Genomic DNA, 24,054 nt, shown 5'->3' with positions numbered 1-24,054 from the left:
CGGACATTTCCCGCCCAACAGCAGTCTCTAATACCTCTGGTAGATGGGGGAAGCATTATAGATACCTCTCAGCTAGTAGAGCCGGTCTCACTGGCTGGGTGGGACTGATGGTAAGCACCAGTACCAGTAGGATATAGAGACTGGTAGAAATCATAGAGGGAAGCACAATGGACCAATACAGGTCTCAGTGCACGGGGAAACCCACCCTCTCCAATAACCAACTAACTAACTACTGTCATATAACATATGAGGCATATAAAATACTGTCTTTCATATTATATAATATGTATACAAGATACCATTACAATCCTCCATAATGTTGGTACCCTTCTACCGAACTTCACATCATATCCAGAAGATTATTATTTTACTATTGACAATGAATCTCATTCAGGTAAATTGAGATGGGAGAAATGAAAATTAGATGAATGGCCTTGGAACTCATTTATTCAGCATTCCATAAATCCTTACATGGTTAAACACCAATGGATGTAGAAATAGTCAACATGAGTAAACATGATCACATACTGCATCACAATTGTGTAATGTCAAAACAGTTAACCGAGGCTATAATGGACTGGGCACAAAGATAGTACAACATACTGAAAACCTAGTGGCAGTACACTGCTTTATGCACAGACTACACTTGTCAGCTTTGAAATCTGTGAAAAATTTGCCATTTCTTGGAATGACAGCTGATAGTGCTCTATTATCTGTATACAATTTTACAGTATGGGAATTCAACAAACTGGAACCAGGTCTAAATGAAGAAGTACTGAAGTTGCAGATATTGCACACTGTTAAGATTGGGTGCTAGTAGACTGAGTGCAACAATAAGGGTAGTTTTGACTGACTGGAATTTGCTGCTTCTGGCAGTAACAATGATGCAAGTAAGGCCACACTTTGAAATTGCATGTGTTTTAACCAGGCATATCCCGATGAGTCTTTTCTCAATTCATAAAGCCCACCACTAGCAGTTGTAGTCAGTCAAGCACATGTTTCAAAATGTGCGCATGCTTTGCCATAGATGTACAGTTCATACATATGCAAGAAACTGAAGAAATATTCAACAGAGGTAAAAATGAAGTAACTGAAGATGGGATACAACACATAAAAGACAGGGTCACCAATGCAAGCACAAATAGTGTTGATAAGGCTCTGTCTGTATTTGAAACATTTGTGTGGTCAAGACAAAAATTAGAAAGTTTATGAGAGGACAGAATTACTATACTTTTTAAGCATTACAGACCTCTGATCTGTGAAACACAAAAGGAAGGTGTTGAAGATTTAACAGAAAAAGCATTAAGCCAGTGGTATGAACATGGTAGCTGCATGAGTGCTAACCATAAGTGACATACTTACCAAAGTTACTTTTCCATTTTACTCAAATTACTTTAGGCTGTGTATTACCTGTTTCCACCTCAAGTTATGAAAGATGTTTCAATCTACAATCTAATGAATTTAATAATAATCAAATTAAGATCTTCATTGAAAAGTAAACATTTAAGTACCTTTATGATGACAAACTTAAACAGACTACCTGTGGCAGAACATGATCCAAAAGAAGCTACTGATAAGTTGTACTTCAGTGCAAAATCCACAAGACACAATGAAGGCTACAAAAATCAAATTATTTAGTTATGTTATGGGTTTGTGTTTTATCTTATCTTAACATATAGTTCAGTGAGTAAGACTAATGAAATATTACATAATACAAAGGATAGTATTTTATATATGAGTATATTGTATGTTATATGATGGTAAGTGAGCTGGTGCAGAGTAATTATAATGGTGTGGGTAAGCAAAGTTTCTCCTGTGGAAAAATGTGTGATCAGAATTTTATATGACTGGTGAACTGAGACAACTTATGTTGAACCCTGTACACCACAATAAAAGTAAGAGCTATAGCACAAAATAATAATGGGGTAAGCAGTGCCACAATTTCTATGCTAGCACAGAATATATGGAGCTTATTATTCAAAAAGTTAAATAACTTTCAGTAAGGATTATATCAAATTAAGTTTCACAGTAATTTGTTTGCTATTTTTTGTTCCATCAAGTAATGTGTTTGAATTGTTTCTCCTCTGACTTATGCACAGGTAATGCTGAACACTTGGAAGGACTGGACAGGAGCACGTCACATTTATCTGAACCTTCCTGACGAGCTGGGTCTCACCAGGATAAGTTTATACCACAGAGAAGCTCCCCACAATCTCTCTCTCTTCATGTACATTGTACTTGTGGAGTGCAAAGCAATTACATCACTGGAGCACCAGGTATACAAGAGCATGGTGCAGAATCTTCCTTGAGCAGCAGAAAGTCATTCGAGAGACTCCTTCGTTACAGAAACCGAAAGTTCTTCATTATGGCCTAAGCTGGCAAATTTAATTTTGGAGCACACTGATCAATTATATGTAACTTCAGCTTTACATGAAGCCAAACCAAACTTCATCAAATTTCTCCAAAATTTGCTTGTAAAAAAATTAGCAAGCAACATGAAACATACAAGGGTCATTCAAAACATTCTGCCCTGTATTTCTTCAACAGAAAATTATAAAGAACTCAAAATCAGTGTACAAAATTCTCATTAATACCTGTATGGTTTGCTTCTTACTCCTGTTTACATTTCCTATTATACCTCTCGCACCTAAATATGAAGAGGCGTTACGATTTCTTCACTTTTGGCTCACTCCAACCTACTCCCATTCTGAATATCCACTTCCTGTATAAGCCTGAGCTTGTCTCTTAGATCTTGTCCCTTGTCATCTTGCATACCATTTCCCCGCTGATATCAAGCCGGACAATGACTGCTGGTTGGATGAGCAACTTGCGGGGACTGCTGGCACTGATAACCCATCTCTTACAATTTGTCCAAACATGGTATCACATACAACATATATCATTGACCAAGATTATGGGTTTCAGGGACAGGAATGGAATAAGGCTTATGCAGTAAATACTCCAGGTGGCTGCAACAGTTTGGTTTTATGGTAATACATGAAAGTGGCATGAAAATTTTAACCTAAATCTACAATTACATAATTAACAATCTGCACATACACAATTCAGACTACAACAGTACATTATCTAATCTTGGACTCTTTTCTCTATTAATGTCTGAGATGGATCAGTAAGAAAATACATGGTTTCTGGGACATTTGTGATTATTGAATTCGGTTTCACATGTCCAAACTTAATATTGAATTCGAAGACCATTTAATATGTTGAGCCACAATGCTTACTGGGTAAGAGGGCAAAGTCTGCAGCCAAGGCAGCCCATCTTTCAGCTCTGCTGGTTTGAGACCAGTATGATGTTATGCCAAATTATGTTCAACTTGTTACATGCTGCTTGAATTGCTCATACTTATAATTCTGAGGAGACAAGCATGATACTATTGACATCCAACTGGCAGCAACTGCTTAAAGTAATGACTTCATTATCTGTTAATTACAGCAGGCTAATGAATTTCTTTTTGTTTATTTTGATGGTTTAACATCTGACACCTTTCTTAGTGTTTGATTACTGCTTTTAGCTTGTCTAGTATTCTCAAGCGCCTCATTTTTGTGGACTGTATAAACGTTTATGTTCCTGAATCACTGGTGTATGTTTCACAGGTTCAGTTGTTGGATTTCGCACAACGGATGAGAGCAGAGCGTATGTCTGGATCCATTTCTGTGTACAGTTCTGAGCCCCTCTCCAGAAGCCAATCAGCAACCAGTCGTCAGTTCATTGCTAGCAACTCGATGGGAGACATTTTAACTGGACTGCATGATACTCACATCTCTTCAAATTTCAAGTAACTATTAACTTCAGGTTGCATTTATTTGACCACAAATCCACATCCGACAGCAGACATATCTCATAGTTACTTGAACACTGCTGCAATGATGGAGTGCAGACAGATAGGCTGATATGCTGCCCTAATTAATAATGAAATACAGAGAACCTGGAACAAGAAATAAGGATGAACACTAACAGGAATATTTAGGTAACTGAGACAGGATAGGTCAACAAATGGTTCCAGCTCCTAAATAGCTTGCTGAACCCACTTTTGCATAATGTATTGTAATGGATCTGACCAATGTGTTGCCAGGGAACAGCTCTGTAAACATGTTACAACACACAATAAAGGAAGCTGTTTCCTGTAGTTCTGACCAATGCGCCAATAGACTGGCTAGATAGCAATCACATTATACATGTTTACTGTAGGTCTATGTCTGTTCCATGGCCATATAACTAAGTGACAGAATTCATTCAGGGCAGTTATGAGTTATGAGTAGTAGTAGTAGTAGCAGAAGCATGCGAACAAGCAAGCAAGTCAGTTCTTGGTAGGAGATAGCCACGGGAAGTTCGTAGTTGAAGAAAAATTAGAAGTCGGCCCATGAAGACTTCATGTGTGATTAGAAGACTGTGTTTATGTGTGATTCAGTGAGACTGTTGTGATTCCTGTGTTATGTAAGAGATCAGGAAATAAAAAAAAAGTAAAGGTATCCCTGCATTAGGCCATGGAGGCCCATGAGATGTTGAGGGTCCCACATTTTCTAGACAATCGGCTCATAGATGGCGGCAAGGTTGTCAGCCCTACGCGCTGGCCGCCCTTCACCCCCAAAGAATATTCCAAGAATATTTCTGGTACTCATTTCTGTTAGAGGCTCAGTTGACCCTAGGGCTATAGTGCGGCTGGAAGGATCAGGTCAATTGAAAAAAATCCAATGACCTCATCAGGACTTGAACCCGAGACCTTCTGGCTTGTAGCATAGTGCCTCAATCAACTACGCTACTGCATGCCCCAAGAGATCAGTGTGGGAAGTTTATAAATTGTGTAAAGCAGCAGTGGGATAATTAATTGTAGTTGTGACCTGTAGGCGGTTAATAAATCCAGTTACCAATCCACCCTGTCTGTAGTCCCCCATACATGTGACACTATTATATTAACAAAATGTTAATCTGCCCACAAAATGGAAAGAGAAAACCTCACAGATATATAAAGATAAATAGTAAAGTCATATCTGCACCTAGACACCATACCACCAATGTGAAGAAGGGGTATTACAGTAAAGGTCCAAGCATTCTTGATGTGGCCAGTTTTGTGCTCTGTCTGCTTTATTCTTAGAGATCGAGCCTGAGGTACATACTGGACATCACGCTAGCTTCGGCCAAGAGTTGCTATGGGTGTGGCAATGAAGAGAAATTTCCAGTGTACCAGTTTACTGAATGAGTTATTGCAACTCTCATGAGCACAAAAACTTTTTTAACAGTAACCCCACATACAAGGCTTTAGAACTGTTTTCACAGCAACATTCATGATACATATCAAAGTACTGTAATAGAACTTTCAGTCAAATGATTATGAACCACTTGCATATTGTAAATGTTGTTGCATTTAATATCTAATGGCAATTTCCCTACATATCTCACTTCTTTCAGATCTAGATATACACATCACTTTATTTTAAAATACTTGAAATTTATGCTTTGAACAGAGCAAAAGAATGCTTCCCATGCATAAGAAATTTTCATGATCTATAATGTAACATATTTAAAACGTATTTTGATATGATTCACAGTCAACACCATACAAGAGAAATATAGTTTGTGTCCTTATGCAGTGTAGTGATAAGTTTTTCAACAAATGATTTATATTTTCAGTTAATAAACTTCAAGACCAATAATGGACGCAAAATTTCAAAGAACATTTTATATATTTGCAGATGCAACTCAACGCGATGGTTTCACCCCAGTCCAGAGTGAGTCTTGTGATGGCTGTGTTTTTGCAAACTGCAGCTTCTCAGCAGTACTCACACAAAATAAATCACTGAAATGCAACAGCACAGAACTGTATTCTGTCATTTCAGAATGAAAGGAACCAACTTATTTGTTATGATAACAAAGATGACTGATTTTCAAAGAAGACAACAAATATACATGATGCAGACACCTTGCTTAACAGACCAGTTGTCCAAATTATTTTAGAAAATTAGTATTCATTTAATCAGTTATGGATATTTAACTAGTTTAGATAATAAGTTAGTCCTAGGTTTAAACCAAGCAGGTTAGCTCCATGGTAACAATTTTGACTTCTATTCAGAAAGTAGCCACTTTGAATCTCAGCTGGAGCACTGGGCAACTTAAGGTTTCTCGTGGCTTTCTTCAGCCCTTCCATAAGATACACATATGTTTACCACTTACTTCCTGGTAATTTCCATTTCACAGTATATAACCATTCACCAACCTCATGTGATATCATATGATCGTTAAATACCAAACTGATTTAGATTTACACTTAGGAGGCTAGGTTAGGCAACGACACAGTAACTTGCATCAGGAGGTAACCACTTCAAATTCCACTGGATGAAAGGTAACCTGACTGAGGTCTTTCATCATTTTCCTCAAATTTTATAAATTAGTTGTTAAGACAGTACCTTGAAATAGGCCATAACCACTTTTATCCCAGTCTTTTCCAGTTTAATTTCAATAATCATTTTCTTATTTCACATAACATTTGGTATATCTGCAGCTGATCTAGAATCTTCATATAATCTATGGGTCAACCAATCTCCCCTCATTTAAGACTCTTACTGTTCACATATATTTCAAACTACTATCAGAAGACAGCATCCCACAAAAATAATGGAGGTAAACCTCCAAGCATTCTTAGTCATGAGATGGCTGAGTAATCTTCAAACTCTGGCCACTTTACTCCAGGGGAGTCTCCAGTATTCACTGACCAAGGGATTAATGGAACTTGGAGTAGCTCCATTCCCTGGGGTAAAGTGGCCAGACTGTGGAGATAACTGAGCCATCTCAAGACTAAGAATGCTTGGAGGTTTACCTGTTATTTTTGACAGACTGACAGTCCTCCCTAAAACACTGTTAGCACTTCATGCAGAATCTAACAACAGTGCTTTCATTAGTAATGACATCTTATATCCAACATTGAATGACCAACTCTACGCCAAAGGTCAAACACCATCAAAATACCAGTAATACTAAAATGGTTGTGAAGAAAGGGAACAGGGGGAAAAATATATTAAACTTCATATAAATGTTTCTTTCTTTGCAATAAAATGTAATAAATCTGTTTTGTTATTAATTACTTTGTTGTTTTTATGCTGTATCTATAAATTATTACTGAAAAGCATAAAGTAAGAGCCACTGTTACAGAAGACACAGCAACAGCCATTGCAAGTGAGTAATCATTCTGAATCAGAGCAGTCCAGAGAGCCCAACTTATGACAGCTGAAGAAGGAGATCAAGTAATCACACACACAACACCAGAATATACTGCTTTTATGAGGTGTATCAGAAAGTTCCCGGACTATGTCAAAAAAGAAATTCTGGCTTAACTTAATTTTGGTTGCCCTCTCATTTACAATAGTCTCCTTGGGAATGTATACAGGGATCCCATCGTTTTTCCCACACTTCAAAAGCACTATGGGAGTAATTTTCGTTAATGCTGTCAAGTACTTTCGATATCAGACTGTGTCAAAACATCGTCCCTTCAGTTTCATTTTTAATTTGGGAAACAAAGCAAAATCACAGGGGCTAAGTCCAGTGAGTTGGGAGGATGTTGCTGTTAGTCACAAACTCTGTGGTTTTTAGGGATGTGTGGGCAAGCGCATTGTTGTGATGAAGGAAAATGTGGCGCATGTTCAAATTTTCTGTTAAGATCTAACTCAAACTCCATAACTGATCCCAACAGCATCTGCAAGCTCACAGATTGTTTGGCAACAGTCTTCTGATGGGTTCTCGAAAAATGTCATCATTTTCTGTCATTTTGCTAGTGATTGATGGCCCTGAATGTTTATCATCTTCAACTGACACTCGACCTGCCTTGAAACGTGAATGCCATTCTAAAACCTCTGTCTGGCTTGAATGTTCTCCAAAAGCCTCATGAAATATTTCAAGGGTGTTGGTAGTGGATTTACCAAGCCTCATGCAAAATTTAATGCAGACGTGTTGCTCGATTTTGCTATACAACACAGACAAAACGAATCATGAAGTTGAAAAAGCACTCATAAAAACGTGTGTTCACAGGGCGGTGTCACATGGCAGACTGATGCAACAGGCTTGAGGAAGTCTGACCTTGGCCTCCCCTCTCATCTTCTTTCACCGAGTCAGTTACAACAATAACAGTCTGGGAACTTTCTGATACCATGTCATATACCAGCATTTCTCATGTGACCATGAATATATGTCACAAGATTGGAAAAGGTAAAAAAAAAAAAAGTAAAGGTATTCCTGTAACAGGCCGTGGAGGCCCATAGGGTTGTGAGATGTTGAGGCTCCCACAGATGGCGGTGAGGCTATCAGCCTTACGTGCCAGCCACCCTTTAACCCCAGGAATATTCCTGGTGCTCATTTCTGTTAGAGACTGAGTTGACCCCAGGGCCATAGTGTGGCTGAAAGGATTATTGAAGAAAAAAAATTGAAACGCTGTTCTTCAGAGTTTATTAAATTTATTTAAAAAGGAATGATGACATGCAAATCACAGAAAGCTTCCCATGCTGAATTTCAACAAAATGTGTAGAAGGGTTTATGGCATATATGGAAAATTCCATGTATTGACTTATGCAAATTAGGTTCTATTATGCATCAATATGGTTTAAAATGAGAAGTGTCCAACATATTTTGATGGAAGTCTGCAATACAGAATTTCAACAAAATCTGTGAAACTGTTTGTGACAATCATGGAATTCATGGAAAGGTCCAGTAGGCAAACTAGGTTTTATTATGGATCAATATGGTTTAAAATTGGAACTGCCTAACAGTACCTTTGAAATGGCTTAGGGGTTTCATGGAAAAGTTCATTTATGTAAATTAGATTTTATTATGGATCAATATGGATGAACTCAACTGAACTGAACAGCTTTTAGTGAAGTCTCCCATATAAAATTCTAAGACAGCCTGTCTACTTGTCTAGGCACTGATATTTTGTCACAAACAGATGGACAGACATAACATTCATAGAAGGTATTCCTTTTTACTTTGTAAAGGATACCTAAAAAGTACAGGCTCCATAACACAAATTTCTGAAGTGTCATCTGCTCAACGAAGAGTGTTTAAGAGAAGTCAATTAACTGAATGTAAAAAAACAGGTTGTGAAATTGTGAATTGTACTGAAGTGGCTAAGAACAAGGCAAAATAGCTAAGCCTTGTGAACAGTGTAAATATCAGGTTCAATAACGGGGGATTCTATGAGCAAAAGAACAAGTATCAACTTCCCAAAGAATATCCTTTATTATGGAATCGATCAGTCAGTCAGTCAGTCGGTTGGTGGGTGGGTGAGAGGGAGGAGGGGCGGATATATATATATATATAGAGAGAGAGAGAATGTGTGTGTGTGTGTATGTGTGTGTGTGTGTGTGTCACTTTGTAGTGGCAATGAAAATGTATGCATTTTACTCACGTGTCTGTGGCCACAAGATTTTTATCATTACAAACTTGAAAAGTTCAGGTAGAGAAGAGTGATCACTAGATAAGAGATAACAGCACCATTCATGGTTGTATCACTTGCAGCAAGTTCGCAAGATACAACTCTATAAATTCATCTGTATATTTTGATAAGGTTTCAGTGACTTTCCATTAATCTTTCCCACACAAGGATTAACAAAGATTCATGAATGAAGAAAACTGTAAAATTAGAAATTCACAATTTGTATTTATCACTCAGTACTGTTAGGATGATTAAACAGAGATTGAAAAGGTAGATAGAACATGGGACATACATGGGAAGGAAACAGTGTTTGCACTTGAGGCTTACTGTTTTCTGGGATGTGATGCCATTGTAGTTTGGCAGTTAGGCACAAACATTTTAGAGGAACATGCTGCTTCCATCTTCAAGGGGGTATGTAAGAACCTTAAATTTCACAAAATATGAACATATTTTGCTTGGAAAACATCATGGAAAGAGACCAACTGGGGAACACAGGCACAAGCAGAAGCATTATAAGGGAAGAGAAGAGAATCAAACAGTCTGTTCAAGATTGATGCATCTGATCACACAAGATTTTATAACGTTATGTACAACAAACCTTATGTCTCATGTGATTTATGAGATAAGCATTTGTAACTGGGACATGGTCTGGATTAAGTGGACTCAGCTGCCTAGGTTATACATGACTCTGACCCAAAGTTAAACATTTTCAATTTTAATTATTTATAACCTGATGGCAATTGGTTCCAAAATAATCCTGCACCCAAAAAAGAAGTACCTTCTGCTGGTCTGAGAGATTATAAAACACCTGCCATTTACTGCTGCTGTACAGGAACTATTAGAAGAAATATCAATTAATGATGCTACACTGAGCCATGTGCCCATAATGTGGTAGTACTGTCAGAGGTGGGGGTGGTGGAATGCTTCCAACAGTGGATCCGTATAGGAAAATAGGCTTCACTTATTCCTTACCCTAGGCAATGAATATACTCAAACATCCAAGTTGTAAGGCTACATATTCATACATTCACTGTAATCAGGGGCAGGCAATATTTTAATATTAAAAAATTCCATGCAAGTTAAATAACAAAATCTTTAAATATTAACAAAAATGAAGCATAAACAATTCTATGTTTAATAACATCAATACAAGCCTCATAAATATATGGATCTCATAAAAATGGCATACAGCAAATGTAGCTTATTCTTGTAAATACAAGCACAATATCGACATATTGCACATTCACATGTGAAAGACCAATATCAATATTAATCAACAACAGAAATTGCTAACATTCACTAATGCACATAATAACACATAAATACAGAACAAATCTTTCATCACTTGTAACACATGCATAAATATGTAAAAACACAAAAGACCCATAACACAGGAGTTATTGCAGGAAAACCAGATTACAAAACCATATCACACAATACTGAAAGAAGAGTATTAATCAATTCACCAAGGCCAAAAACAAAAAGAAATTAAGTCTTTAGAGTTGCAAGTGCGTAAACGATCTAATATGAGAAGCTGGAACAGCAGGAAGGCAATTATAACTTATGTAAGGAGATCTAGTAAAGATAATATGCATATCAGTTCACAAATTCTTATGCTCAACACACACAATATGATCATATAAACAGCAATTGCAGCAATTCCTCATTTCATTACATGAAAGGAAAATACTTACTATTTCTTGGTCTGATTAATATTTACTCTGACTCTATGGTAGGCAGTGTTGAGAACTCCTCGCAAGTTCCAAATATTCTCAAAATTTTCTGGTTGAGTATTATAAGAGGAATCTACAGCCTTCACCCATAATTCTACCTGTATAAAGATTGAAAACTTAAGTTAATTACAGGTAAAGAAATCATTTTTCATACAAAATTTGTTCTTGGTTTATAATGACCAAAAATACAGAACATTAACGATAACATTTTAAAACACATCTGTAACAGCTCAAGAACAAAGTTAACATGAACACCTATAAAATCTTATTATTTTAATTTCTACATGTTTCTACGTCATCTATGTCTTTTTAAAAATGTGTACTAAAATAATGAAATTGTTTTTACGATATTCTTACATATATATATTCTGCTAACCCCAAGGTGTGAGGGGTGCACGGCAAAAGTTTATTGAAATCTTATGAATATCATGATATAACTAAACGAATCTTAAAAAAAAAAAAATGAGCATGGCACTCAATATAAATCAGTACTGAAAATGGCACAAATTTAGCACAGATTTTGTCTAAATCACAACTACAAGCTGCTGCATTTGAACTGTACTGGAGACATCATGCAATCAACAGTGTGCTAGCACCTCAAGTCAGATACATATTTACTTACTTACTTACTCATGGAGCTGAGCCCTTCTGGAGGAGCTGCCAATTCTGCAGCTACTCAAGAATTTCCCAGCATTTTATGGAACCAAAAGGTTCATTACTATGTTCACAAGAGCCCTCCACTGGTCCCTATCCTGAGCCAGATCAATCCAATCCATACCATCCCATCCTATCTAAGATCCATTCTAATATTGTCCACCCACCTATGCCTTGGTCTTCCCAGTGGTCTCTTTCTTTCTGGCTTTCCTACCAATATCCTATACGCATTCCTCATCTCCCCCATTCATGCTACATGCCCTGCCCACCTCATCCTCCTTGACTTGATCATTCTAATTATACTTGGAGAAGAGTACAAGTTATGAAGCTCCTCATTATGCAGTATTCTCCAACCTCCTGTCACTTCATCTCTCTGAGGTCCAAATATTCTCCTTAACACCCTGTTCTCAAACACTCTCAGTCTAGGTTCCTTTCTTAATGTCAGAGACCAAGTTTCACACCCATACAGAACCACAGGCAAAATTATAGTTTCAGATACATATTTATGCTGATTAATATGAGTTATCATGCAGTATTAAAATTAAAACATGCTTAAAATGTATGTGTCATCTCAATATAAAATTTGTATTGGAAACTGAATTATGGGTACACAAAATTTTTGTAGAGGAAATATTTTAACTCACTTTTTTTAACAAAAACCCAATGGCTGATTGTGAGACCTGTGCTTATATTCACAGAACAGTAGTGATCTTTGTAACAACAGGCTTGGAATTATTGGTATATATATATACACATATCAAATTAAGTATGTCCTTGCCAGTCATCTAGTGAATTTCACTGAGATGGTCCTCCAAGTTTAATGTAAACATTATAACAAATCATCTATCTGACTGGATTGTGAATGCAGGAGGGAGAATTTAGGCGTAAAAGTCATTAAATATTAAGTGACATCATGGTACCAAGGAACAGGATGTTAGCAAACACACACTATAACAAAGGACCAACAGAAGTCCTTTTTAACACACTTTAGTGGATGGAAATTGACAACAAATCTTAAATTTAAATTTTAACACTTCTAAATTCTCTTCCAATCTAGAAGAATTTTATATAACGGAAGCATAACCAAATAAATCTTTTAGAATGATAAGTGTTCTACATGGCTGTATTAACAGCAGAAACTACTCTCATCAAATATGTGGTAAGTAAGTCAGAAAAAAATAGTACTGAATTTCCACTACTGCATGTCCTGGTTCTGATTCCTGGCATTTAAAGAGTTGAAGAGGAATTAACAAAAACAGTCACTGAAATGCTATATAATGCAACTGAAAACATATACAAAATCAAACTCTACTTCCATTACATCCTAATTACAAAAGCATTAAAAATGCTATCTTCTTGGACCCGAACTCTAGTTCACAGAAGTTATTTGAGGGTGAAAGCTACTTTCATTGTAAACCAGATGAAACCAATAAATAATAATTACTTCTTAACTTTTATTGTCCATGCATTTGCTGGTGCATGTGCAGGCCCTGCAGGCCCCATCAGGCATACTGCCACATTGTTTACAATTTAAATACCATTAGTGCTAAGTTAAAATATGGCTGCCAGCAATGTATCAGACCCTCTATTTTATGCAATAAAGGTTAAGCTGGTATTTGTCATGAAATCTAAATTCAGAACAAAATCCATTAATCATTCTTGTGTAAAAAAAGTTACACAGAAAGGCACAGGAAGTACAAACTTTAAAATCTCCAAATAAGCAGCATTCCCGCTTATTTTCCTACATTATTCATGTATTCTGTACCTGTTTCTCTCCTGCAGGAATAGGAATCTCTGCCTTCCACAGTGTCCATCCCCAGTGATAGGGAGTCTTGGACTTGGTGTCCTGGCCAGTGAAGTGAGCAACATGCCACACCTTCCCTCCATCTGCCGTTACATCTACACGCACTATCTTCTGGCCGCCGCCTGACCAGGCATACCCTTCAAGACATAAGAGATATCACTATTCATTTGCTAGGTTCACTGGTTTAAACTTGACCCAACCATAAATTTACCTGCAACCTACCTGGAAATGAAACCTAAGACACGTACATTTATTTTCATTATCAAAACTGTTCAAAACTAATGTTTTACAAATCTATACAGTTCTGTCACTAGCATTTCAATCTGTTTACCTGCATTTTCTTCATCTTCAACATTGATATATGAATCCACTCCACTGCTTTACCTTCAACACTCAATATAAACTTTATTGTATTCTACATTCCACCTCAGACATATAAAGTGATCATAAAGACAATTTTCTTTTGGAAATTGGGTTTGTATTTAAAATTTGTTATACAGTTCATCTCAATTATTTACTTGTTTTTTTATTTATTTAACAATTCTGCCATAGCTAAGACTATACAGCATCAGACAGTATGATTAGTGAATAATAAGTGGAAAGAGTGTGGAAGTGGGTGTGGCCAAATCAGAGGTGATTTGGCCTTGCATTTGCCTGCAAAAACTGAGGACAACCACAAAAGGCCTCAGGCAGGATTGCTCGCCTCCAGGCTGAGGTCTGAACCTAGAATCTCAAGAATATGAAGTGGGAGAGCTACCCATATAAATGCACCATTCATTAAGTTTATCTTCTAAATCTATACAGTTAAATAATTTTATAATAAATAACAACATAAATTCGCATGGCTATTTTCATGTGAAACAGATTATGTATTGTGTATTACAAGAGACCGTAGTCTGTACCAGAGTACACAGAGTTACATGTATTCTTTACACCTTGCTATTTCAAATGTTACTGACTGATCCAAAGAGATCGAAGAAAGGTTTTATGGTCAACGAATTCAAGAAAGTGGTGCTAGTGCCGCTTCTAGCTCACAAGTTGATGCACTCAACACACTGTTACTACCAACTCTAGGAAATTAAAAGGTACAAGCTTGGGACTGACTTATAAAGACATAATGTTCATAGAAAAATTCTTCACAATCCATTCACTGGTTAAGTTGAAACATGCAGGTAGACAGACTTGATCTCCTGCATGCGCATTCTGATATGCAGATCATGCAAAAATACATAATGGCAATAAAAAATTGTGTTCCACACACTGAGTAAGCATTTTCATCTTTTGATATTTACACTTTTGGTGGTCATCTAGATAAAACTTTACATGACTGGTATTCAAATAATGAAACATGTCCTTTATTCAGTTACAGCATGTTAACCTGAAACAAAACAGGTTCACAGAAAGGCTGACTATGCCAATGTTTTATGACACTGTTTATGAAGCCAGGGTGAAAGCAGGCAGAACTCTTTATACAAGTTAAAGGAAATAATATAGTTTGTTTTACAGAAAACTGACTTAAATTTTACATATTATTTCTGCATCCACATGAGCAGTTACTGCTTATATAATTTTAATTAAACATATTCATATATCTATGAGGAATTATGATTTAATTTATTCCTATTATACATAACTGAAAACCATAACAGAAAACAAAAGAAATATGAGGTCTTTTTGAGTTCCTGATACTGATTAAGAGAAATTCTTAACATGATTTCTGGCATTATTTCTCAGCACAATGTTAATATGTGTTAATTTGGTTTTGAAGTACTGTAAAAATAAATACAATCTGCAAAGGAATAATCAAAACACTTGCACATACACAAATATAACATACTATTCACTACAGTAACTACAATATGAGACAGAAGCTTAAGTAAAGAGTTTTGTTACAACAGATAGGCAATGCATTTCCTAAGGAATGTGTATACAAAGACCAGACTAGAGTGTGATCTACAAGCAATTGGCTACTGCAAGGATAAGATTTGCACTGTTATTAAAACAGGAAACAGGAGGAACTTTTGACATAACTCACAGAGTGAAGAAACTGACTTTATACTTTACAGAAGAGAGATTTAATATTTAAATATTACTGACATCATTTCCACATCCAAAAGCTCATCCATGTACCTGAAAGGAATTCTGATTTTAACTGTCATGGTCAAGCAAGGTGTTATGGATACACACAGCAATTCAATGTAATTGAATGAAGTGACTAAAAGCAATAGAATTTTCATGATTACATAACACAACAGATTTACATTTTCAATGACTTGTAGAGAATGGGATGTTTCTGACTAAATTTGATGTGCTTATCACAAAAACACAAGTCACAATTTTCTAACACGCAAGTTTTTCCATTATCCCATATTTTTTCTCTGTATGCAAGATATATGATTGTACATGTCATTGATTATGCAGTTTTAAATAATTACATTACTTAAATCAGATTAAACCTATATTCAACTATAAAACATTTTCTCACATTATGGCTGTCAAAATTTACACAAACACAAATTAAAAAAATACAGAAGTGAAAAAAGTGCTGTTTTGGTTCAAAATTCAGTTTGCAAAATTTCTGTGTCTAGATTTGGAATCAGTATATTAGAATTAATTTCAAAAGCTAGTTTTTGTTTATGCTACAATAACTTTGTTGACCAGTGTTATTAGTTTCTCAAGGGTTCTGTACTATGAAGTTAGACAGTTGAAATAACAAGACTGAAGATAACTGCATATTTTCAGAATTACTGGATGTTATACTTCCTTCACAGGATATAAATTAAGTTTAGACAACACAATCGTTTGAAATAGCTTACCAAACTGGTGCCATATGAACTGGGCTCCTGGGTACTATGGGTTGGCAAAAGCTACTTCTGCATTGCACACGAGTATAGGTAAAGTTTTCCTTGTGTGTAAGTAATTAAGCAATATGCCATGAAGGCGTATAGGGGAGTGGACATACAGATCTACATTTTCTTGACCTCAGCACTAGTGGGACGTGTGTGGTCAGCTTCATGCCGAGGCCGCTTTACACGTGGGGAAAGAGCCCCTGGTGCCAATTAGATAGGAGGCTGGGTGGGCTCCAGAGCCTGTCTGGATGGCACGGAGAAGAGGAAATTCTTGACCGTACCAGAACTCAAACTCTTGACTCCTTGGTACAGCCAACCCATAAGCCCATTGCTGTACCATTGCTGGCTCCCATGCGCTGCACATGGAGCAGATTTTAAAACACATATACAATACTGACTGATAGCTATAGTTTACTGAATAGTGAACATTAAACAAGTTTCAGCACATATAACCCCTGTAGATCATAATAAGGATACTGAAAAAAAAACAGTAAGTAATGCTCGAGCTAATATTTTCTCCATTTCTATTTCAATAGCCAACAGCTTATTTACTGAGATTATATATGCACCACACACACACACACACACACACACAGATATATAAGAGGAGAATATTTAAAAATTTTGGAGGCCAAGGACAAAGTGGTTTTTCGGTACAGTGCAAGCAGATTCATTTTCATCTTAATGGTAAATTTATAACCAGTGCCTAAATCATGGCAATGTCCACTGAAGGTTTATACTCCTAGGTAGCAGCCTAAATGTGTCAATTGCATGCTTACTGCTTAATACTATATGTAAAGTTTAAATAGGATATGGAATTAAGAGCTCAAAAAAAAAACTACACAATGAGTTCTGTATAAATCAGTACCACATAATAATACAATCCTGTTTTACTGAAGTTTTAGTACTGTCACACAACAGCATTTTAATTACTGTATAATAAAATGATTTATATTAAATTAAATCAAATAAGTCCATCAGTTTATTATATTAATCACACTACATGTTTTGGTCTCTTTTGACCACCGTCACATGTAGCCTAGATGGTGGCTGTAGTGTACACCAACTAGGTTACTTGTAATATATATATATATATATACACACACATTTTATTATATTGTAGCTCATAGAGCAATTATTAGGCAACGACTGCGAGAAAAGCAAATATAACAGAGCAGTTGAGCAGTTGCTGGGTAACAGTCGCAAACAAACAAGTCTTCACAGCAACAAATCAACACACAACAACAGAGGAACTGCTGGAAACAGTGTTTTCTATGGTGGTCTGTGCAGAGGAGTTATAGGCAGGATAAGTGAATATCTCTGGCCATGAGTCTCAATGGGCTTGGCACCAAGACAAACTGATTGGTGGTAAATCACCAGTTGTAAATTAAGTATGACTTTAACTCTGACTCAACTGAGTTCCGTTGAGCCACCATTAACAGAGAACTTGAGCTCAGAAGCAGAGGAATAGCCGTTACCAGGAAACTACCAGTGAAGACACTGTATGCTGGAAAAGACTTAGCGTGTGCTCTAGTGAACTGTAAAGTGTGGAAATTAGCGATGGCACTATAATTAAGTGTAGTCATGAGTCATGTGTTAAAGTTGTTAATAAATCTAATATCCAATCCAAAACCTCATTGAGAGTCACTCATACATGTGACTATATATACATATATATTTTATAAACTTTAATAATTCTTTATCATTGCAAATATATCTTTGTATATTCAACCCCTATTACATACACAATTTTTAATTTTATGATGTTAAAAAAAATTATCTATTTTCATCATATAATTCAGCATAAATGTATAAAATGTAAAGCTACCCCGCAACAGGCTGCAGAGGCCCATAGGGTTGAAACATCGAGGTTCCCACATTTTCTAGACAATTGACTCACAGATGGCAGTGAGGTCAGCATTATGCGCCATCCACCCTTTAGCCCCAGTATGGCTGGATGACCTGTACATTTACTGTTTTTATTCTTACATGCTAGATGATGGTCAAAAATGACCAAAACATGTAGTGTGATTAATATAATAAACTGACTGACCTATTTGGTTTCACTTAATATCAACAGTTTTATTATACAATTGGGGCACATGGTAGCGTAGCTGGTTGAGGCACTATGCTACAAGCTGGAAGGTCATGGGTTCAAGTCCCGATTAGGTCACTGCATTTTTTCAACTGACCTAATCCTTCCAGCTGCACTATGGCCCTAGGGTCGACTCAGCCTCTAACAGAAATGAGTACCAGGAATTAATTAAATAATTTTCCTGGGGAGTAAAGTGTGGCTGGCGCGTAAGGCTGAAACCTTACCTCCATCTCTGAGCTGACTGTATAGATAATGTGGGCCCCTTAACGTCTCACAACCCTATGGGCCTTCACGGCCTGGTACAGGGATAGCTTTACTTTTCTTATTATACAATTATCAGAACAGTGTTGTGTGACGGTACTAAAACCTTAATATCATTTACATACAAAAGGATGCATAAAATATAAATAAAAATAACTGTTTTGATATGAAGATGGCCATGCTATAGCTCAGGCAGTTAGTCACCAGCTTCCTCTGCTGAGGCCCAGGTTTGATCCCAGGTCGTATCATATGGGATTTGTGGTGGACAAAATGGCACCGAGGCAGGTTTTCTCTGAGTACTTTGGCTTCCCCTGGCAATTCCGATTTCACAAACTACTCTATATTCATTAATCATCCTATCACCGAGATTATAGTCCTGATAGTGACAGCATCATTAAAAGAAAAAAGATATAAAGTCACTGAAAATTCACACTTAAACTTGAAAATAAATTATATATATATGGCACTACACCTTCCTGGCCTGTCAGAAGCCAAATCTGGTAAAAGCATTACTTATTACTTCTGAGGAAGACTAATTTTTAGTACTTATTGAAGTATGCTGTGATTAACTACAGAAATAAAAGGGTAAACTCCCCATTATTCAGCATATATGGGGATGGGATGATCCAGTTATATGAATCTGCCAGTTGCATGAGGAAAATTTACAGACCCAATTTTTACATAATTTTCACCTTTCTTCAGACTTTTCCATACTTCCATTTTGTTTCAAAAGTCAAAACAATTCATTTTCAATTTTTCATGTGGCAGTCTTCACATGTGATATAACAGATTGATGGGTAAAAGACTTTGGATTTACTGCAATATAATCACAAATTCAACTACCCTGTACTGTAATCATGGATCACTATGACTATAACAGTAACTGCATGAGAACACTGGGCAGCACTGGTAATGGCAGCTGGGAGAACTATCATGTGGCAGGTGAACATAAAAGTGCTGCCACTCTGTCTTAGAAATAACTTTATAAAAATTGTAAATTTTCTTTGAAATTGTTGCTGGTTCTGTGAGAATTCTGGATGCTTCAATACCAGATAATTGGGAATTCATACTTTATTTTAACGGATTTGCTCAAAGCATTGCTAGGCAACGGCTTGATAAACACCCAATGATATGCATATACAACAATAGGACAAATGTTAATATCTCATTGCTAGGCAGCAGCCAGTGTGCCAATGGACTGGCAAGATAGCAATCATGTGACTTGTGTTTTCTGTGTGGACTGTGCAGAGCCTGTATAACGAGGATCTGTTGTAGCTCAGATTAGTGTAGTGCGGTGCAGTGGAGAGTACAAGGATGAGAATGGAGCATGTCCTTAAATGTTTGGTTGAAGGTCAAATGGGATGTTTCCATTGCATTGAAGCACACTCTGATTTGGGTTGGTAGTGACGCACCCATGATTCAACTCCAGTAAAAATCCTGTTAAACATATCTTTTCCTTCATCTGCAAACTGTAAGAGATGTTGCAAGGACACATTTAGTTGATTAAGTTTTTCTCAGTCCTTCAGTTCTCTGGGCACCTACAGTGCACACATTTTCAGAAACTTCAAACAATCGTGCATTATGTTGTATGCTAAGCCATGGGAATACACTAATGCAGTTGCTACGCTGTCTATCGTTATTCTCCTGGAACGCTTCCACTCACTGCACAGTTGCTTCTGTCGCAATCTCAACATGGTGACCTGACTGGGTATCATCTGTTGACTTTAGAACGTCCTTGAGAGAATTTCTCAACCCAGTTGTGAACTGTTTTATGCGACAAATACTTCTCATCATGAACAGCAAACACTGATTTATGAATATCCCTTTGACTGAGTCCTTTAGCCCACAAAAAACACACAACAAAACACTGCACTTCTGTAGCACAGTCACCATTTTGACTACTGAAACCATCCTCTGAACATGCATATGTGTGTCTGCCACCTAGATTGTCACAAAGCTGGACTGTGCTGCTACCTAGCAATACACATAGAAAACATATTATGTCCATTACAGCTGAGCTATTTATGGACTCTCCCCCATAGATATTGAAGCCTGTACTATCCCTTAACATCTATACATTTTACTGTTTGACTGATTATAAATAATTTACTTGCTCAAGACATCACATTTTCAGCAGATGAATTCTTAATATATACATCACTTTTCAGGCTGGTCCCTTGATAGTCACGTTTATCAAATGTATGATCCTAGCAGAACTACTACTATATTTACCTGACTATGACTCCAATGTAAAGCTATCAATTAAATTCACAACTAGCTGTATGGAAATGGAACTGAGGTCAACCAAAACCGGTCACTGGACACAATCTTAAACTCTTTGAAACTTTATTTTATGGGCATAATGTGATGTCAAATACTGCATGGGTATTAGAACTGTCATTATTTTAAGGAAAACACGTTTTAATGAGCCATTGCCTTGCAAATGGACTTCTGCTTGAATGAACAAGTGTGGCTCCCACAGTGTATTTTGTTTGGAGTTTCTAAAAACATTCAGGCTTTGACTGGTACCAACATCTATACAAGATAACCTTGTCATCAGTTTCAATTTGACACTGCAGATGTGTAGGCCTTCACGTTGCATACCATGACACTTTCCTGCTACAATTACCTACACATGACATTACGCTCCAATGGTTTAAGCACCTCACAACCGACTTTCTCTAAGAACCCCTTTAAATATCGCCTTCCCGTATCCTTCTCGGTCTTCAGAGCAACATTTTACAAGCGGTTTCCCCATCAAAATGCACACATTTACTGTTCTCCCAACCAGCATGTCACACCCTCAGAGACACACTCATTCTTAAATGAATTCCAAGAAACAAACTGTGAAGCAAAATTATACAAATGGAAATCAACAAATATTCAATGAGACTTTTTCTTGTTAAAATATTTATCTTTCTTTTGTGTTCTCATTTCAGTAGTAATGCACTGTAAATACATATATTTTTTCTGATTTATGACACATATTATAAACACACAGGACATTTCATGTGAAATGTTCTTTGTATGTATAATTAACTCACTCACTCATGGAGCTGAGCACTTCTTGAGAAGCTGCAAACTGTGCAGGTACTCAAGAACTTTTCAGCATTTTATGGAACCAAAAGGTTTATTACCATGTTCAAAAGAGCCCTCCACTGGTCCCTATCCTGTGCCAGATCAATCCAATCAATACCATCCCACCCTATCTCTCTAAGATCCATTTTAATATTATCCACCCACCTGTGTCTTGGTCTTCCCAGTGATCTCTTTCCTTCTGGTTTTCCCACCAATATCCTATATGCATTTCTCTTCTCCATCATTCATGTTACACGCCCTGCCCATCACATCCGCCTTGACTTGATCATTCTAATTATACTTGGAGAAGAGTACAAGTTATGAAGCTCCTCATTATGCAGTTTTCTCCAGCCTCCCATCACTTCATTTCTCTTCAGTCCAAATATTCACCTCAACACCCTGTTCTCAAACATTCTCACAGTCTGTGTCCTCCCTTAATGTCAGAGACCAAGTTTCACATGCATACAAAACCACATGCAAAATTATAGTTTTGTACACTCTAATTTTTATGTTTTTAGACAGCAGAAGAGAAGAAAGAAGGTTCTGGACTGAATGGTTGCAAGAATTATCTGAATTCAATTTCCTCTTAATTTCCTCCTGAATCAGGTTTTGATTTGCTATAGTCGTTCCCAAATAATGTATAATTACCTATGTTACTGAAGTGAAACCTGTCTGAAAAAGAATAAAAGTATCTAGGTTTCTTCATATTCCCCATCATAAATAAGTTTTACCCATACCACAGTTATATTTCTATCTAACAAATTAATGTCAAATGCATATGTACATTATGTATTTAGCTCATTCAATTACAGTTGTTCCTCATTCTCTGGGCTTTCTGATAGTGTATTATAAAAGCAAATTTAAGTAAGTGGGAATAAAGCATTCTTTTGGTTCAGCCCAATATGAATCAGAACTGTATCAAATATGGTATCTACTATACATCTGCAGCATTTACATTTTATTTAACCTCATAAGCATCCTGGACATTCTAAATTCAACCCATAGCACTTCACTGTTAACAGAATCAAAAGTTTCTAAAAATACAGAAAATACAGATGTGGCACCACAGATCCATTATACTATTGTCCCTTCTACATTTCCCTCAGACACAAAAGGTCTGATCAGCAGCTGATCTATTACACGGAAATCTGCACTGATGATCATCAATAACTTAATTCACAAATGGCAACTCTGGGAAAAGGTCATACAAAATACGGTATGATAACAAAAGTGAGACTGGTCACAAATTACTCAGTCGAGCTGGCTGAGGATTTCCCATGTGAGGTGTGGGTAAGAGCTACTAGGAAGGGAGGGCTTGTTCTCCCACACTACTACCCTAGCTTGCCTGCTGGCGTCCCTCATCTAATGCTAGTGTAGAACAGGTAATATGGCCAATATGAATTGAACAGTGGGTACAGTAAGAGGAGTGCAAGAAGGGAGGAAAGACGGAGTGTGGGTCATTCCATAAGAATTTTTGCTGAGCTCCTTCCGGTTAGGTTTATCTCTCATTTTATAAATAGGTATAATAATAGATTATTTTCAGTTATTGTAGCAATTCTTTCTTATTCCAAAGAGAGACTCTTGACTCTCTGAAATTAGTGTTCTGCCACCCACTTGGATTAGTTCTGAATAAATCAATGAAATTCATTTTCCTCAGCCTGCATCCCAATCTAGAAATGGAAGTACAATACCATATGTTGATTCACCTCTAACAACCATTTTGCCCTCAGGTGTGAGAGTGACAGTGTCTCCCTGAACTGGGTCGCAGATGGCTGATGTGACAGGAAGTTCTTGAATTGCTGGAGACTTTGTAAAATCAACAGTGTCCCAGTCCACACTAGGGGAGAAGCCTTTGTAGTCATTACGCTGCCAATGTGAAGTACTCTCCTCTTCTGATACCACAATCCTCCCTGCAAGTAACATTTCCTCACTCTGTCACATTGCATTGGAGTTGCTAGGGTGCGAGTTTGAAGAATTCCCACCAGTCACCACAATCCTCCCTGCAAGGAACATTTATTCACTCTCTCAAATTACATACAACTAACTAACTGCAGGGAACAGAGTCCTTCTTCAGAAGCTGATAGGCATTAAGCTGGATAAAAAATCTCCTGCATTTATAATACCCAAACTTCACTAGGCATTC

The 24,054-nt window shown here is 36.9% G+C and overlaps 2 protein-coding genes across 5 annotated transcripts in view; one reads left to right on the top strand and one right to left on the bottom strand.

The window, feature by feature from the left end:
• Nucleotides 1-7,097, top strand: part of LOC111864600 — a 54,719-nt gene extending 47,622 nt beyond the window's left edge. For both annotated transcript variants that reach the window (XM_023851955.2, XM_023851956.2), the window contains exons 5-7: nt 2,100-2,276; nt 3,616-3,797; nt 5,713-7,097. In XM_023851955.2, coding sequence (XP_023707723.1) covers nt 2,100-2,276; nt 3,616-3,797; nt 5,713-5,752 — 399 coding nt within the window. In that variant the 3' untranslated portion in view covers nt 5,753-7,097. The remainder of the gene's footprint in view (nt 1-2,099; nt 2,277-3,615; nt 3,798-5,712) is intronic.
• LOC111864599 (sulfite oxidase) overlaps nt 3,804-24,054 on the bottom strand; it is a 43,552-nt gene continuing 23,301 nt past the window's right edge. For 2 of the 3 annotated variants that reach the window (XM_033751501.1, XM_033751499.1), the window contains exons 8-11: nt 23,603-23,821; nt 13,590-13,765; nt 11,132-11,268; nt 3,804-3,947 (exon numbers count right to left, since the gene is read on the bottom strand). In XM_033751501.1, coding sequence (XP_033607392.1) covers nt 3,947; nt 11,132-11,268; nt 13,590-13,765; nt 23,603-23,821 — 533 coding nt within the window. In that variant the 3' untranslated portion in view covers nt 3,804-3,946. The remainder of the gene's footprint in view (nt 3,948-11,131; nt 11,269-13,589; nt 13,766-23,602; nt 23,822-24,054) is intronic. The other variant, XM_023851953.1, reaches the window with a different exon arrangement.

This window comes from Cryptotermes secundus, unplaced genomic scaffold, assembly GCF_002891405.2.
Source record: "Cryptotermes secundus unplaced genomic scaffold, Csec_1.0 scaffold7, whole genome shotgun sequence".
Taxonomy (NCBI): Eukaryota; Metazoa; Arthropoda; class Insecta; order Blattodea; family Kalotermitidae; genus Cryptotermes; species Cryptotermes secundus.
The sequence above is the reverse complement of the archived record's forward strand: the minus strand, read 5'-3'. Positions and strand labels throughout refer to the sequence as shown.